At 45.8% G+C, this 14,817-nt stretch overlaps 1 protein-coding gene across 3 annotated transcripts in view; it reads left to right on the top strand.

The window, feature by feature from the left end:
- Positions 1 to 1,267: 1,267 nt before the first annotated feature.
- The window catches only part of UBE2G1 (ubiquitin conjugating enzyme E2 G1), a 35,540-nt gene continuing 21,990 nt past the window's right edge, over positions 1,268 to 14,817 (top strand). The window contains exon 1 of one of the 3 annotated variants that reach the window (XM_065694298.1): positions 1,268 to 1,382. In XM_065694298.1, coding sequence (XP_065550370.1) covers positions 1,283 to 1,382 — 100 coding nt within the window. In that variant the 5' untranslated portion in view covers positions 1,268 to 1,282. Of the gene's footprint in view, positions 1,383 to 7,478; positions 7,775 to 14,817 lie in introns of those variants that run through there. The other 2 variants (XM_065694301.1, XM_065694300.1) reach the window with 2 other exon arrangements.

Here is a 14,817-nt window from a genome sequence, read left to right as displayed (position 1 = left end):
TGTGCTTTCAGTGTGTTTACTGGCTTCAGTGTGCCTGTTTAATAAATTCTGCATATTATACAGATAGAGTGTGGTCACTTTGTGGCATACCCTGTCTGTCAGCAAAACAGCAGTACACAGATGGAGTTTAGTTTTAGGTGGGAAAGAGAGGAGCAAGAGCAATGCTGATGGCACTGTTGTGCTCAGTGTGCATAGAGGATGCCCAGCAGCAGCTTTCTGTCCTGGCTCCTCGGCTGTGGGAGGAGGGGCCAGACGTTTGCACTCTGTGGGCCGTGCTCCAGCACGCCCTAGAGTGGGCACCAGGGAGGAAAGGCAGTGCAGAAAGGAGTTTAGTTTTAGGTGAGAAAGTGAGGGCAAAATTATTGCTGAGAAGTGGTCAGGAGAGGTAAATCAGTATACGGATCCTCATCCTGTTGAGCCTCTCTGAGATTGTGCCAGACATCTTCTAGGTCATCTCCTAGCAGAGGTGGGAGAAAATCCCCCTCTCCTAGGAGGGTGTAAGAATGGTAAACATTCTTAAGAAAAACTGACAGGGTTATATCAATTATTGGGATGTACATTTAATCCTCATTCAAAAGTACCTGACATGACTGAAATGGGTTTTTTGTTAAACATTACTCAGGAGGCTCCTAGTAGAGCTTGGAAATATTTGACCCTGGCTTGATTCTGACCAAAGGGCATTTCTTACTTTCCAATGAATGAGAGAGTCAAAGTTAATGAATACCTGGGCCACAAAAAATGTCACCAGGAAATAGTTCAATTATATCTACATAAATTATTTAAGGCAGGAATACTGTACAGGTGTGAAACGAAACACAGGATATCATTTGTGGGTGCAATACAGCCTTGGGAACAGCAATACCTTGACTCTGTACATCGTGGACAAGGACAGCACCTGGCAATGTCAGAAACCAGAGCTGATGGAGGCGAGTTACTTATAAACATGTTCCTGAGACATGCTGGAGGAATTGGAATGGGAGTGATGTTTCCACCTCAGGCCTTAGATGCAATGGGTTTGATGCCAAGAGTCTCCTTCAGAACCGACTCAGACACCTTCGTCTTTCGACCCCAAAGTTTCACACCCAAGAAACGGACCAAGGACATGGTGAAAGCCAAAGTAATGGGTCAGGCCAAGACGCAAGGGGATCAAATGGGAGGACCCAAATCCCACAAGAGGCCGTAATGACATCACTATTAAAACCATCCTCACCTCCTCCAAAGACTCAAAAACCAGTAATCATGCAGCCAAATCTCCACAATCAAGAAACAACAAAAACACCACATGGACATCTCTGGCAGCCAAAGCAGTACCCTTGTTTGGGAAAATGAGCAAGATGTCAACTGTCTTGAGCTGGACACTGATTGCCCTTGGCACGTTACTGGTAAGCTTCTTGTTGATAAAAATTCTCAAAATACTGAAGAATCTTAACTCATGGTTAACTCTCTCAGTTTTTCTGTGGAAAGAATGCCCTGTCCTTTCCAAAGTATTGGGCACCAGACCTTGTGCATTATGTCGGATCGTGCCCATGGACATGTTGAGTATTTCTCTGGATGGGTCTCAGGCTTTTTATCATCTTCCTCTGCATCCTCTTAGTGCTACTGGGCTCTGCATTTCTAATGGGCAACTGGTCTATTTCAGAAAAGCTGCAGTGGGGGTCAGTCTTAGCCCTTTTCTGCTTCATCTCTTCAGCACTGCCCTCGCAACCAAAACTGCTGGGCACTTCAGTATTTGGGGTTTTGCTTATATGGACAACTTCCTCCTCTGCCACCCAAGCTCTTACTACTTTACTTCAGTTAGCAGCGCTGTCTGCACTTTCCTTCAACTAGGAGTCTGAATAAACTATGATAAACATACTCCTTCTCCTGTAAATGAAATAAAATTTCTGGGATACCTAATCAAGGAAAATTTTCTCACGCTCACTTATTTAGAAATAAGAGCTAGAAAACTGCAATTTTCATTTTAGTTTAACCCTTCCCATAACTATTCTGGCATTCAAGCCAGCCTTTCAGCTTTACTTGAATTTCTGCTTTCATTCCTCACTAATAATGAGGGAAGAAATTATGCCCGTGTTGTATAAAGTGAACACCTCCAGGTAGGCACTTTACCCTGATCCTAACATGAATGCCCAGGCAAAGTCTCCATTTCCCAACTGAGAATGCTATCTGTTTAAGTAATAGTTTCAGCTTGTACAATTAAAGTTTAAAACAAGGTCATTCTGGGTTACCAGGTCTTAAATAGAGCCTTCCCACCAAAAGCCTCACTCCATCAGACTCTGAAAGGATTTCCTGCAATTCCAGAGACTGTTTTCATAGAATCATAGAATAGTTAGGGTTGGAAAGGACCTCAAGATCATCCAGTTCCAACCCCCCTGCCATGGGAAGGGACACCCCACACTAAACCATCCCACCCAAGGCTTCATCCAACCTGGCCTTGAACACCGCCAGGGATGGAGCACTCACAACCTCCCTGGGCAACCGATTCCAGTGTCTCACCACCCTCACAGGAAAGAATTTCCTCCTTATCTCCAATCTAAACTTCCCCTGTTTAAGTTTTAACTCATTACCCCTTGCCCTGTCACTACAGTCCCTGACAAAGAGTCCCTCCCCAGCATCCCTATAGCCCCATTCAGATACTGGAGGGCTGCTCTGAGGTCTCCACGCAGCCTTCTCTTCTCCAGCCTGAACAGCCCCAACTTTCTCAGCCTATCTTCATACGGGAGGTGCTCCAGTCCCCTGATCATCCTCATGGCCCTCCTCTGGACTTGTTCCAACAGTTCCATGTCCTTTTTATGTTGAGGACACCAGAACTGCACACAATGCTCCAGGTGAGGTCTCACAAGAGCAGAGTAGAGGGGCAGGATCACCTCCTTCTACCTGCTGGTTGCGCTGCTTTTGATGCGGCCCAGGGTACGGTTGGCTTTCTGGGCTGCAAGCGCACACTGCAGCCGGCTCATGTTCATTTTCTCATCGACCAGCACCCCCAAATTCTTCTCCGCAGGGCTGCAATGACCATTCCTGTCAAAGTTGATTTGTACCAGAAATCTTACCTAAAAGTCACATCAAAACATGTTGTTTAGGTGTCACCCTCCAGTGAACAACATAGTCTTCGCCAGTGTGCCTTCTCCCTGGCTCAAGCAATCATTTTCCATGCTTCCTGCCACAAACAAAACCTTTATCTGTGGCCAGTGACTGAGGTGGAATGCTCCTGGATTTATGAAGGAATGACAGAGAGATAGACACATGGTGAGGTTTGAACATTAAAGCCATTGTGATTTCATGTATCAGCAGTGGAAGACAGGACAAGCTCCTATTTCTGGATCTAGTACAAGCTTGCTCTGGTATCTTTAGCACCATGGACTGCCACAAATGTCCCTGCTAGCTGTTTAGACTCTTAGGGAAGAATGGAGATTCTTACCTCTACAGGAGATTGTTAGGGATTACTCTTTACCCAGTGGGACTCTGATCTTAGTTGGAGAAGCTAAAAATTGTTAAGGTACAAGTAAATAAAACATTTTCATCATACTCTGTATGTAGGTATGTACCGAAGAGATGTGTCGTAGCGGCTGCAGCAATTCCCATACCAGGTTTCTCTCTGTTTGCCATGCTACTGATTCACTGGTTGATTTTTTCCAGGAAACCCCACTTCTTCACACACACACACACACACCGTCTTTCCCCCCACTCCCCCAACTTCCCAAACAACATCTGAGTAACAGTTAAACTTTTGAACCTGTTATGTAGGAGTAGCCTTGAACTTGAGCAAAATATCTGTGGCCAGACGGATGTTCTCAGCCTAGGTTTAGTCTCCTACTTTATTTACAGGTCACACCTAACCGAAAACAAAACAGCTTTTAGTCCTTGTTACATTCTTATTCAAGCCAACAGGGAGCTATGAGTTGAATCACTGCCTTCTTTTCCCCAAATTATCTCTTAACAAGGATTTTCAGAGCATTTGACTTTATGATACATATCCATGGTCCTGTACAAGTGTTACCTTTGCACAGAATATATGAAGAAGTGATTTGTTTTTTACTACTCACTAACAAACTCAGTCGAGGTTTATTCAAAGAGAGACTCCTTAAAGCAAGCTAAGATATCAGCAAATGCACAGCAAAAAAACAGGTGTAAGGGGGTAGACTGGTACACCACAGCATAAAAAAATGGTACTATTTCCTGATGACAATTTGATTCCACAATATAAATACTTAAAAATAATTAGCCTTTAACCTTTAAGAAAACAAGTTGCTTGTTTGCTAGATATAAACTCCAAGAAACTCAAGCCTGCAGATATTATAATGGATATATAAATGGTTCCTGTTTGCCTAACAGGAACATTTTTTAATCCTAAGAAATTATACCTCACACTGCTACCATTTAAAATGTCTCTTCAGTGACTCCAGCATGTAAAACCAGATTAACATTGAAGAACATGTTGCAGGGAGCTATGTCTATCTTACCATCAGCTTTTTGGTTTTGCCAAGAAGTTGAAGTAGGGGAGCAAATGTTGCTAATGGTGTGAATCCAGCTGGAAGACTCTCCACTGAGCAGAAACTACTAGTGTAATCTGTGATTCGTGTTGTGAATGAAGAATTGGGGGGGAAAGTCAAAGGAAAGACAGCATATTCAAGCAAAGCAAGATGCTGAATGTGAAACCTTGACCCTTTTTAAGGTGACAGAAAAACTTCCAGGATTTCCTATTCCAACCACAAGAAGAACGATTATCATAATATACCCTTGCCAAGGGAAAAGACCACAGCAAATGGATGTAGCATCCGAACAGTCATTATACAAGAAATGTCTCAGGGAAGAGAAAATAATCTAAATTCTTATTGCCCTTACATTTAATGCAGAGATTGGAAAGACAGTTGCAGAGAGACTGTGTGCCAGAGACAGTAAAACAGATTTAAGAATACAGTCTCTCCTATCTTGAGATCTTTTCCTAAAATATACTGCTTGTTGCCTCAGCAAATAGCAGGATGAGGTGTTAGTGCATAGGAAGTACAAAAAGTAGATATTAACAGAACACTTCAGATCAGTTGAGCCAGCCTGGGAAAGGCTTTTCTCTATTTTCAGATAGCATGTTGTCTTTACGGTTACACTGCTGTTACACTGCTGTGGCATGATGGCTTCATTTTCATGACAGGATTCCATATAGTCGTTATGGCTGTAAGGTAACATGAAACTAGTTTATGTCTTGGTCACACACCTGCCCTCACCACCAGAGCCATATTCTACATTTTGCAGCTGCACACAAGGTGATTTGACAGAGCAAGATTAAAGTACTTTAAGTTGCTAGTGCTTCCTATGATGAAACACATATTGCTCTTATAAACTAGGGTTGAATCTGCTGCTAGAATAAAGGAATCCAGGTCATCCATGCCAGCTTAAAGCATATCCTTTCCTTCTCTACCCACAGCCTCTTATGTTCCTTACAAGGAAAATAATACACAAGCCATAGGAGACCATAAAACACTTCTCTTGTTAAGTAAGACAACTGCCAGTGAGTGACCTAACAGTGAACAATTCAGGATAGTTTTGATTAATAGAATGTAATAGGAATAGAATTGTTTCATATAACCTTTCAGTCTTCGGCGCTGTAGTTAGGTCCTCTATTAATAGAGCTGTCAGAAATATGTACTCGTGCCTGAACTGACATCAGGTACAGAAAGTTGAGTGAGTTAATTTAGTGCTGGCTTAACTGACATTGGGAACAAAGCCTGCCTTTTATTCCTGAAAGAGAAATACCATCCACAATAGTGTCACTTCCCATCAACATGCCTCGATTCCAATCTGGGTGACTGTCTCTTAGCATAGTAAATTTACAAAATGCACTTGAACGTGATAGACTTCTATGTTAAAATGGATAGATTGTTTTTTAAGATCGAATGAACCTGTCTGAAGCAATGCAAAATACAAATACAAAATACATTTGGGAATTAGAGTCAACATACAAAGAAGAAAGTCTACAAAGATTTTCTCTGGCTAAGAACACTCTTTATGAGATAGATTTCAGTAACAGTATTGTACACCGTGGTATGTCTTGTATCATCCTAGTTTAATCATTGAAGAAGACAGATTTAATCAGAACCTCAAGCATATCTGAGAATAGTATTCTGATTAATTGCACTAGCCCAGTAATGAAACTCTCAGACTATATTAGGCCTTACAAATTGCAGCATGGGAAAAGACTTTAGCATTGCCAACTAAAAACATCTCTTCTTCATCATCTCTTTCCTTCATTGCAAGCTGAGTTTGTTGTTCACAAACAAAACAAACCCCTTGTAGTAGAAAAAAAAAAATAAAGAGGGTTGTTTCTGTAGAAAATGTGAATATTTTGGCAAACAGATACAGGATAAATCCCTTTGTAGTCATTACTTTCTGCAATAGGGCAGGGTGTTTTCTGCTTTATGTCACTGGCAATAATGGTTCATCCAATTAGCCAGAAACGGTATTTACTTGAGAATTAAAATGTAAAATCAAAGAATCCAACAGAATACCCAAAGCCAATGGCAGAGGAGCAGAGTTGCCCATTCCTTTTATTTTAGTCTCACACACCTATTTATCACAGTATATTTTTCACAGTCAACACGTGAATATACAATTTGCATTTTTGTCAGTCCTTTCCTGACCATTTACTTAGTTCTTTGGGATAAACTGTGTTAATATTTACCTCTTTCTGTCAGCTGTGCCTGTCATCAGACTTGCAGTCACCTTCCAAAAGCTCCTATTCTGAAGGCTTTTGGTGGAGATGCAAAATCAAGCCTATGTCCTTCAGGGATAAACTAGTGCTGGAGAGCCCCTTTACCTCACAGGCACAACAAGGGCTTTGACTTGAGCAGTTATACCTCTTTCTCTTTCCTGGGCACATCTTCAGCACTGTGGCACGCTCCCCCTCACACAAGCATCCCCATCACACCGACAATCTCTTGCATTTTGCAACAAACCTTCATGAGCAACTCCTTTCCAGCAGCTGACTCTTTTTTAGCCTGTGCTATTTAGCTGCTCTTTCTATCCCCTCCTCAAGAAAATCGTGTGATTTTTGGGCTGTGGAAATGGCAGCGCTCTAAGGAGAGACAATGCCCAGATAACTTTTGTTACTTGCTGCCCTGTGTGTAATACTGTTGTACACTGTGGCAGCTGAGGGAAGACGCGTGTCTCGCAGGGAGCAGCATGCTGTTCCTCAGGAGAAGCCCCTCTGCCCTCAGAGGTGCCAAGCAGGGGCAGGCAGCAGAACCGCCGCGCTGTGGAGCAGGGCGCACTATGTCCCTCCCGAGGACATTCTTCCTCGTAACAGGCTTTTCTTCCCTCACTGCAGGCTTTAAAAAGGGGGAAGTGGAGATGGGACCTTCCCAGCATGGCGGCCGAAAGCAGGCTCGGCCCACCTTCCCCGCCCTCTCAAGATGGCGGCGCGGAAGGGCCGGCGGCCGGTCCGGAGTGCGCCTGCGCGTCGCGGCCCGGAGTGCAGTGAAATTCCTGGCGGGCGGGGGGAGGAGGAGGTGGTGGTGCTGAGGAGGAGGAGGAGGAGAAGGGAAGGCACGGAGCCGCGGCCGTGCGCCCCTGCCAGGGACCCTGCGTGTTGTGGTGGCGGCCGGCGCGGAGCCAGACCCCCGGGGGGCGCGGTGCGGGCGGGCTGAGGGCCACTCGCCGCCGCCTCGGGCTCTCGCAGCACCAGGAGCCGCGCCGTCCCCGCCGCCGCTGGGACTCCCTCCCCGGGCAGAGAGGGGGAGAATGACGGAGCTCCAGTCCGCCTTGCTACTGCGGAGACAGCTAGCAGGTACCCGGGCTGGCGGCCGGCGCGGGGAGCGGGGGGGCAGGGAGGGGTGAGCCGATCCGGTGTGGGGGATCGGAGGCCGGCCGGGCTCTGAGGAACCGGGGCCTGCTATGGGGGAAGGGGCGCCGGCTCGGGGAGGGTGCGGGCGGCCGGCGGGGTGCGTGTGCGAGAGGGAAGGGGAGATTACAGCCCCCCCGCCGCTCCGCTGCCCAGCCGGGAGCTGAGGGAACTAGGCCGAGGGGGGGAGGGGGAGTCTGCCGGCGATCGCTGCCAGGGCAGCCGGGGGGAGGGGTGCGGAGGGCCGGCATGGCGGGGGAAGCGTTTCCTTCGCTGCCCGCGTCCCGGCAGGGAAGTGGGAATTCGGCAACGCCGCTGCTCGCCTGCCGGCCCCCCGCCCCGCGCCGCTCTCGCAGCCGTGTCTGCCCGGCGCGGGGCAGGCAGAGGGGAGCCGCGGCTTCGCTCCCCGCGGTGCGGGGGTTGTGTGCGAGGAAGTCTCTGGTGTGAGGGGGATGTTTGTCAGGCACAGAGAAGCGGCGGAGGACGGAGGGAGGGAGCCCCCCTGGAAGCGGTACTTGGGGGCCGGGGCGACTCGCCCCGTTCGCTCACCTTCCTGTGAGGACCTGAGGTGCCTCCGTCCCGCCTCGCCTCCCCTCTCCCACCCTCACCTCCGGTACCCTGCGCCGTGGAGGGCGGGCCGGGAGGGGGAGGCCGCTTCCCCCTTTGTTGTCAGGAGGAGAGCCGGGGGCTCTGCAGGCCCCGACTGTGGGGAGAGGACCGGGCAGGACCGGGGCGGAGGGGTGGTGGAGGGCCCGCCCTGGGGAGGGCGAGAAGGGCTGCTCGCCGCGTGCTGTGGGGGGGAGCCTGCAGGGAGGAGCAAGGCAGCTCCGCCGGGGGCGAGAGGGCGGGACGGGTGCGGGGAAGGAGGAGTTGTGGAGCCTGGGCCCGGGGACGGCAAGAGCCGGGGCGCCGGTCCCGCGGCGGGGAGCAGCCCCTCCGCTCAGCCGCGCGCCGCCGGTCCCGTCTCCGCCCGTTCCCTTTGTCCCCGCGCTGCCGGTCGAGCGCGGGCCCTGCCTGGGCCGTGGAGGGGACCTGGCCCGGTCCGGCCCGACCCGGCGCGCATGCGCGGGCCGCACAATGCGGCTCCATGTGTCGCTCGCTGCCAGATTTAAAGCGAAAGGAGCTGGCAGCGGGTGCCGGAGGGCCCGCCCCGCGCTCCGCACGCACATGGCCTCCGCCTCCAGCCGGGATACGGTAACCCCCTCCCCCGAGAACACGCGCGGGTCCGCCCGGCTCCTCGGGAGAATCCCATTGCCTTTTTCGTCCCTTACGTAAAAATTGCCTCATACCCCGATAAGGAAATGCGTGCTGAGTGCACCGGACTGGGGCAGTTACAGCGCAGGCTGGAGCGTGCTGGGTGTCCGTGCAAAGGGACGGGGCTTCGGAGTGGCACAGCAATCGCTGGAGAAGGATTTTGGCCTGAGACTGAAGTAATGTCTTTGAAAGCGTGAGGGTGGAAGGAGAACACTGTTAGCAGTAAGGGGGTGAAGTTGCATAACCAGGTACAGCGAGCTACAATAATATGTTTGTTGCACTTTCAGCATTATCTCCAAGTTTTAGTTGATGATTGGTTTGGGAAACTTGAACGTAGTTAACTATTAGCAGGGGATTTTTTTTTACCCCTTTAGGGTGACATTCTTTTTAAAAATAAGAACCTCACATATACAGTGGCTCCTGAACACAAGTTTGGACCTCAGTGCCTTAGTAACTACTGAAGTTGCTACTGACATTCAGTGAGATGTCTGCACTTTTGGATATGCTAATAACACTAGGTATAGGCTTAATATACCAGCTGGAGTTGATGCAAAGCTTCTTTCCTGTAAACGATCCCTCTAGGGAAGCAGTAGTTTAGAACAGTTGCTCCCTAACTTGATCAAAATGAGCATTTAGTAACCTAATATAGTTCTTTGGCTCTTTGGAATGTCGCTTTTAACTGACTAATTGTGCTCCATGAAAGCAAGCTTGACATTTAGCTGAAGCCTCTTGATAATAAGTATTAGTTGTTGGTTTCTGATGTATCTGGTTTTTAACTTGTATTGTGAGGTCTTAAGACCTTCTATAAGCACATGCTATTTGAGTGTGTAAGTAGGCTTTTAGACTGTTAGATTTGGGGGTTAACTTCTAGTTACCTTTCTATTCCTTCTTTTCTGAAGGATTCATGTTGTAACGGTAAAAACTGGTAAGCTTTTCCAGTTGCCCCTATTGCTGATTCAACTCTGCTTACTCAAGCACTGCAACCATTTGCATGTATCATGCATCTCTTCTGGGGTGGTGGTGTTGTGTTTTAAGTACTAGCAGTGCCTTTAGCAGCCTTTTATATGTATTCAGAACAAAATTGAAACAATATTAAAAGTGACTGTGCATTACTTGTGAGTGGTGAATGCTGAAGTACTTCAAAAGTGCCATCTGGAGTAACTGACTTAAGAAAGAAAATAGTTTCTTTATGATAACCTATGTAACATCTGGGCTAAGTTGAAACTAGACTGACACTGCTTGTTCTGATGGCAGGTTGAAGTTGCAATGCAGAGGCTGAAGTTGATGATGTCTGGTCCGTCTTCCCTACTGTCCTGTAGTCATTACACCTACTGACTGTATTCTCCCAAGTCAGCTGCTCCCATGTGTCCCTTTGTTTACACCCACATTACTTGTTCTATCTGAAAACAAAAATCAACACTTGTTCTTTCCCCTGGTGAGGCTGATACTTCATCCCTTCTGCTACATGCAGCTTTTGTGTTATGTCAAGTGTGGTGAGTCACTGGGTTGAACCTAATGGTTGGGTTTTGGAGGGCAACGAACAGGCAGTGGATATGAGTTATGTGATCTAAACTAGCTTAAATTGCTCTAGATCAATCAGTTGTCAAATTAACGTTACTCAAGCACAAGGGATCTGCAGTTGGAGCTGTTGGACTTGGAGCAAGACATCCAGAAGTGAAGGGAGGTTGAAGGGGAAATCCAAAACCTATGTAAAGGTGGAGCGGTTGAGGAATATTAAAAGTTTTGTAATGAGTGAGGTTTCGAATAGCTCTTTTCAATCCCAAGAGGAAAAACAATGACAGGAGGAGAAAGGACTGTACAACAGTAGTTCTCAGAATGAATACCTGTTCTGTCTCCCATATGCTTTGTTTCTTGGTAAAGACATTATGGGGAAAATAAATGTTTATGGCACATAGTGCTTTAATGAGTTATTTTAAGTCTTGAAGACTTTGTTAAAATAAAGGTTAACTGGCAGTTCTTGGTTGTCGGTGAGACTTAAAACCAAGAATGCAGAACAAACCTCTACGATGTAATCCCAGGTTGCTTCAATAAGCATATGAAGACAGACTTCTATTTTTCTCTTGAGCAAGCTGGCTTGTACTGTAACTTGAGCAGGTAAATAGTATCACAACACCATATATACACACACGTGTTGTGGATGCTGGTAATGCTCTAAGAGAAGGGATGTTCAATGACAGTCACAAAATACAACTTCAAGTCAGATGTGGGTTGTTGTTCTCCCTCCCAACCCCCCAAATACTAAGCTACCCAGTGCCTTTCCTAGTGAAACAATGAGCTGTATCACCAGGGAATCACTATAGTAGCTGTTCTTGTATTGACTCCTGCTTTCCCCCATTTAGGCACAAGAACAGTTCAAATCATGGCAGTCCGAATTTTGGGTAGATTTTGTTTAAGTGTTTAAAGGAAGTGATGAACGGGGATCTCTGACTACCAAAGCCAGTTAGAGAACTAGTCTGGCTCGCTGGAGCTGAAGGGAGGTTCTTTTCTGTGTCTATCTGTAAAGCTAAATGGCTATTCCTTCTCAAATTAACTTAATTGTAAGCTCGAGCAGCTTTTGGAAATGTCTTAAAATTCAGTGTCGCCTTTATTTTTTTTTTAATGAACAAAAGCACTTTGTTGTGCCTTGGTAGTAATGTGAAATAGAAGTCAGGACCTGTCCGTTTTTTCTTATGGGTTGAGGTGCAGGAAAAACTAGAAGAGTGAAGTGCCTCTAACACACACCCACCCACCCACCCACCCCCACCCCCGAAAAGAAACCAAAACCAACAAGAAGTATGCAGATCAGTACAGCACTAGATTGGCAGAGTTCACCCCCCGGGGGGGTGGGGTGGGGGAGGACAATCTGTGTTCTCTATACTGCCCCAAAACTTCATGCTCTTTAAAAAGAGGCAGGAGACAACTGAGAGTGTAAAGCTTCTCTTCCATTCTCCAGAGCTGTCAAGCCCAAGGGTGTTGCAGACTGAGCCATTTCTGACTGCTTTTATTTCATCTTTCTGCCAAATCCTTGCTGACACAGAGACTTGTTAGAGTAGGCAGACTTGTCTAGTTCAACCAGGAAAATCATGCAGGGAGGACGCAGTTAAATTGGTAGCACACAGTGGAACCAGAAGTGCGAGTCCTCTTTAGCATAAACAGGGATCACTGAAACCAGGGGAATAGCCGTGCCCTTGTTGGCTCCAGTTGCAGTGGGTTGTAAATATTCTCCAACTTAGGATGCAGAAAACCCTGCACAAATACTGCTCTAAAACAGGAGAAATGTGGCATTATTTCAGTTTGGAGTGGACATAGCTCCTATTTCAAACTGAAAATGTCTAATTAAAAACTAAATTAACAAGTTAGAAAACTATTAAATACTTAATGTGACAGCTCAATGGTTTTTACTTGTGTGGAAAATGTCTTGCAATGTAATGTTGAGTGGGCTGAATTTCTGGCAATTACACAGGATTTGCTTTTAAAATATTTGAGTAGTGAAAATTCTGAGGGAATTATGGAATTAAGATCACTTTCTAGATCAAAGCTGAGATGCATATCTCTTGGGTGGCTGGTTGTGAAAGAAGCCTTTGTTTACATTGGAGTGCTGGTTATTTCCTGGCTTACACTAGTTTTGTCTACAGGATAATCAGTTGAGTGGCACTCATCTGAGGTATTAAGGTGATGCTAGTCTGCCTGTTAGCTTCTTTGGAGAGATCCGTATGGCAGTAATATTCTGTATTATCCTCTATAGTTTAGACTCCAAGGTCCTGGCCATGTCAAACTTGACTTCACTATCACTTAAAATGCTGTAACCACCCTGCTTTTTTAAAGGACTCATTATATTTTTAGATAACAATCTTTGTTGCTCTGATGCCTTTTTGGCATGCTTAGATACGGCATGTGTGTACCACTCACCTTCACACTCTTGCAGTGTAGGGCCCCATTACAGCAGATTAGATAATTCTGTTTCTTGTGAGTATGTGTTGACAGAATCATCAAAGCTCCTTGCTCATGCTGACTATAGATAATATCATGCTAAAACACATGCTTTGCTATAGTGTAGAATTAGAGCAATACCAGCAGCCTGAATTTCTGTTGCACTACAAATAACATAATGGAGGTGACTTGTGGCAAACTTTACTAGCTGCACTTAATAGTTTTTTGAATGTTCCTCTTGCAGAAATAAGCTGAACTGTGCCTCTTCAAAGAAGAGTATTTATGACAGCAGTCACAAGAGGAAAAATTCAGGCATGCTGGCAGTTTTGGGAAGTGAGGTTTAGCTAATCCTCAGAATGGAGGGCCTTGATGATTCAACCAGTTGTTTTAACAGGATGGAGCAGTATCAGCCTGCTTTATAAGCTTGCTCCTTGATGGGGCAGCTATAGTCACAGCCAGTTGGATCTGGCTAGGTCAATTTACTAATCTTTCAGGGAAGGAACCAGGCTTATCATAAATTAGGAATTCTTTCCTTCTCTGCTCCTCCAAACAAGGCAGTGTAAGTTACACCAAAGTATGGACATAGCTGACAGTAAAGCAATTTTTCTGTTCTGTTAGAGCATAGTGGAATGGGAGAATGCTGCTGGAGATCGTGTGAGATAAAGAGCAAAATTAATACTTACTGAGAAAATACTTTCATTAGAGGAAATTCTACTTCATTAACATCTTTATTTGAGATGGAAATGTTAAATCAAACAAATCCCATTGAAATGTCTCATCTTGTGTTGACTGGTAGTGATTCCAGCTTCAGTATTAAAGAGTTACTTGCTCCAGAGCTGTAAACTGTGAGGATCTGTTGATTTGTTACAAACTACTTTGGTTTGAGAAACTAATCTTGGCTAAATGAAGTAGAATGAATGGTCTTCGGCTAAAACCACATGTTGTGATTATAACTGATTCTGCCTTGACTCTTCTGTAGCTCTTTCTTGCATTTAAAAAAAATCACTGACTTGGAACAGTCTGTGCATATTCAGCTAAGACAGGATTGCTCAGTCCCTTTTGTGGTTGGTACAAGTTGCTGGGTTTTGGTTTTGGTGGTAGGTTTGGGTTTTTTTTAGTTCCCCCAAAGGCCTATTCTGAACAGTTGGAAAAGAAGTGAACTTTGTAGGTAAAACTCGCTTCCCTCAGATAAGCATTTTGCTAAATTTTATTCCACTAATATGTTTAATACGACCTCCGTTTTGATCTGAAATAGAACATTTTGTTTCCAGTGTAGAAACTGGGTTTTAATGAAGCAGAACTGAAGTGAAAGGTAGCTGCTGTTCCGAAAGTATGAGCTAAATACTAGAACAAATTTAGATGCCTGAAGAAAGAAGAGCAGGTGGCTTGGGTGAGGAAGAGGGCAGGAGACTCTTGACACGCTGTCTGCTTTTTGTCCCAGCGTATTGGAGCAGAATCTGGATAACGCTTCAGGTGCAGGCCTGTGCTATTGCCATGTTGCATCTGCTTTGTGCTTCAGTTCTCAGTGTGGATATCTGTCATTGGACTGGTTTGGCCAAGATCACTCTATGGAATCTTGTAGGTCTGAGCTTTAGACAGCCCTGAAAGTGTAAATGTTCATATTTGCTTTTCCTGCCTACTCCCAGATCCAAGGCATATCAAGTAGAACAGAGATCAGATATCCAGACCTTGTAAGAGCATTAAGTATAGAAATCTAATCAAATAGGATTCCATAAAAATAACTGCTCTCCTGGGCAGGGATGTTAGCAGTGCTTGTACAGGTTTAGAATAGTAGTAAGACTTCT

The sequence above is a fragment of the Lathamus discolor genome, chromosome 14 (assembly GCF_037157495.1).
Source record: "Lathamus discolor isolate bLatDis1 chromosome 14, bLatDis1.hap1, whole genome shotgun sequence".
Lineage (NCBI taxonomy): Eukaryota > Metazoa > Chordata > Aves > Psittaciformes > Psittacidae > Lathamus > Lathamus discolor.
Note: the sequence above shows the minus strand (reverse complement) of the source record. Positions and strands in the feature narration are given on the sequence as shown.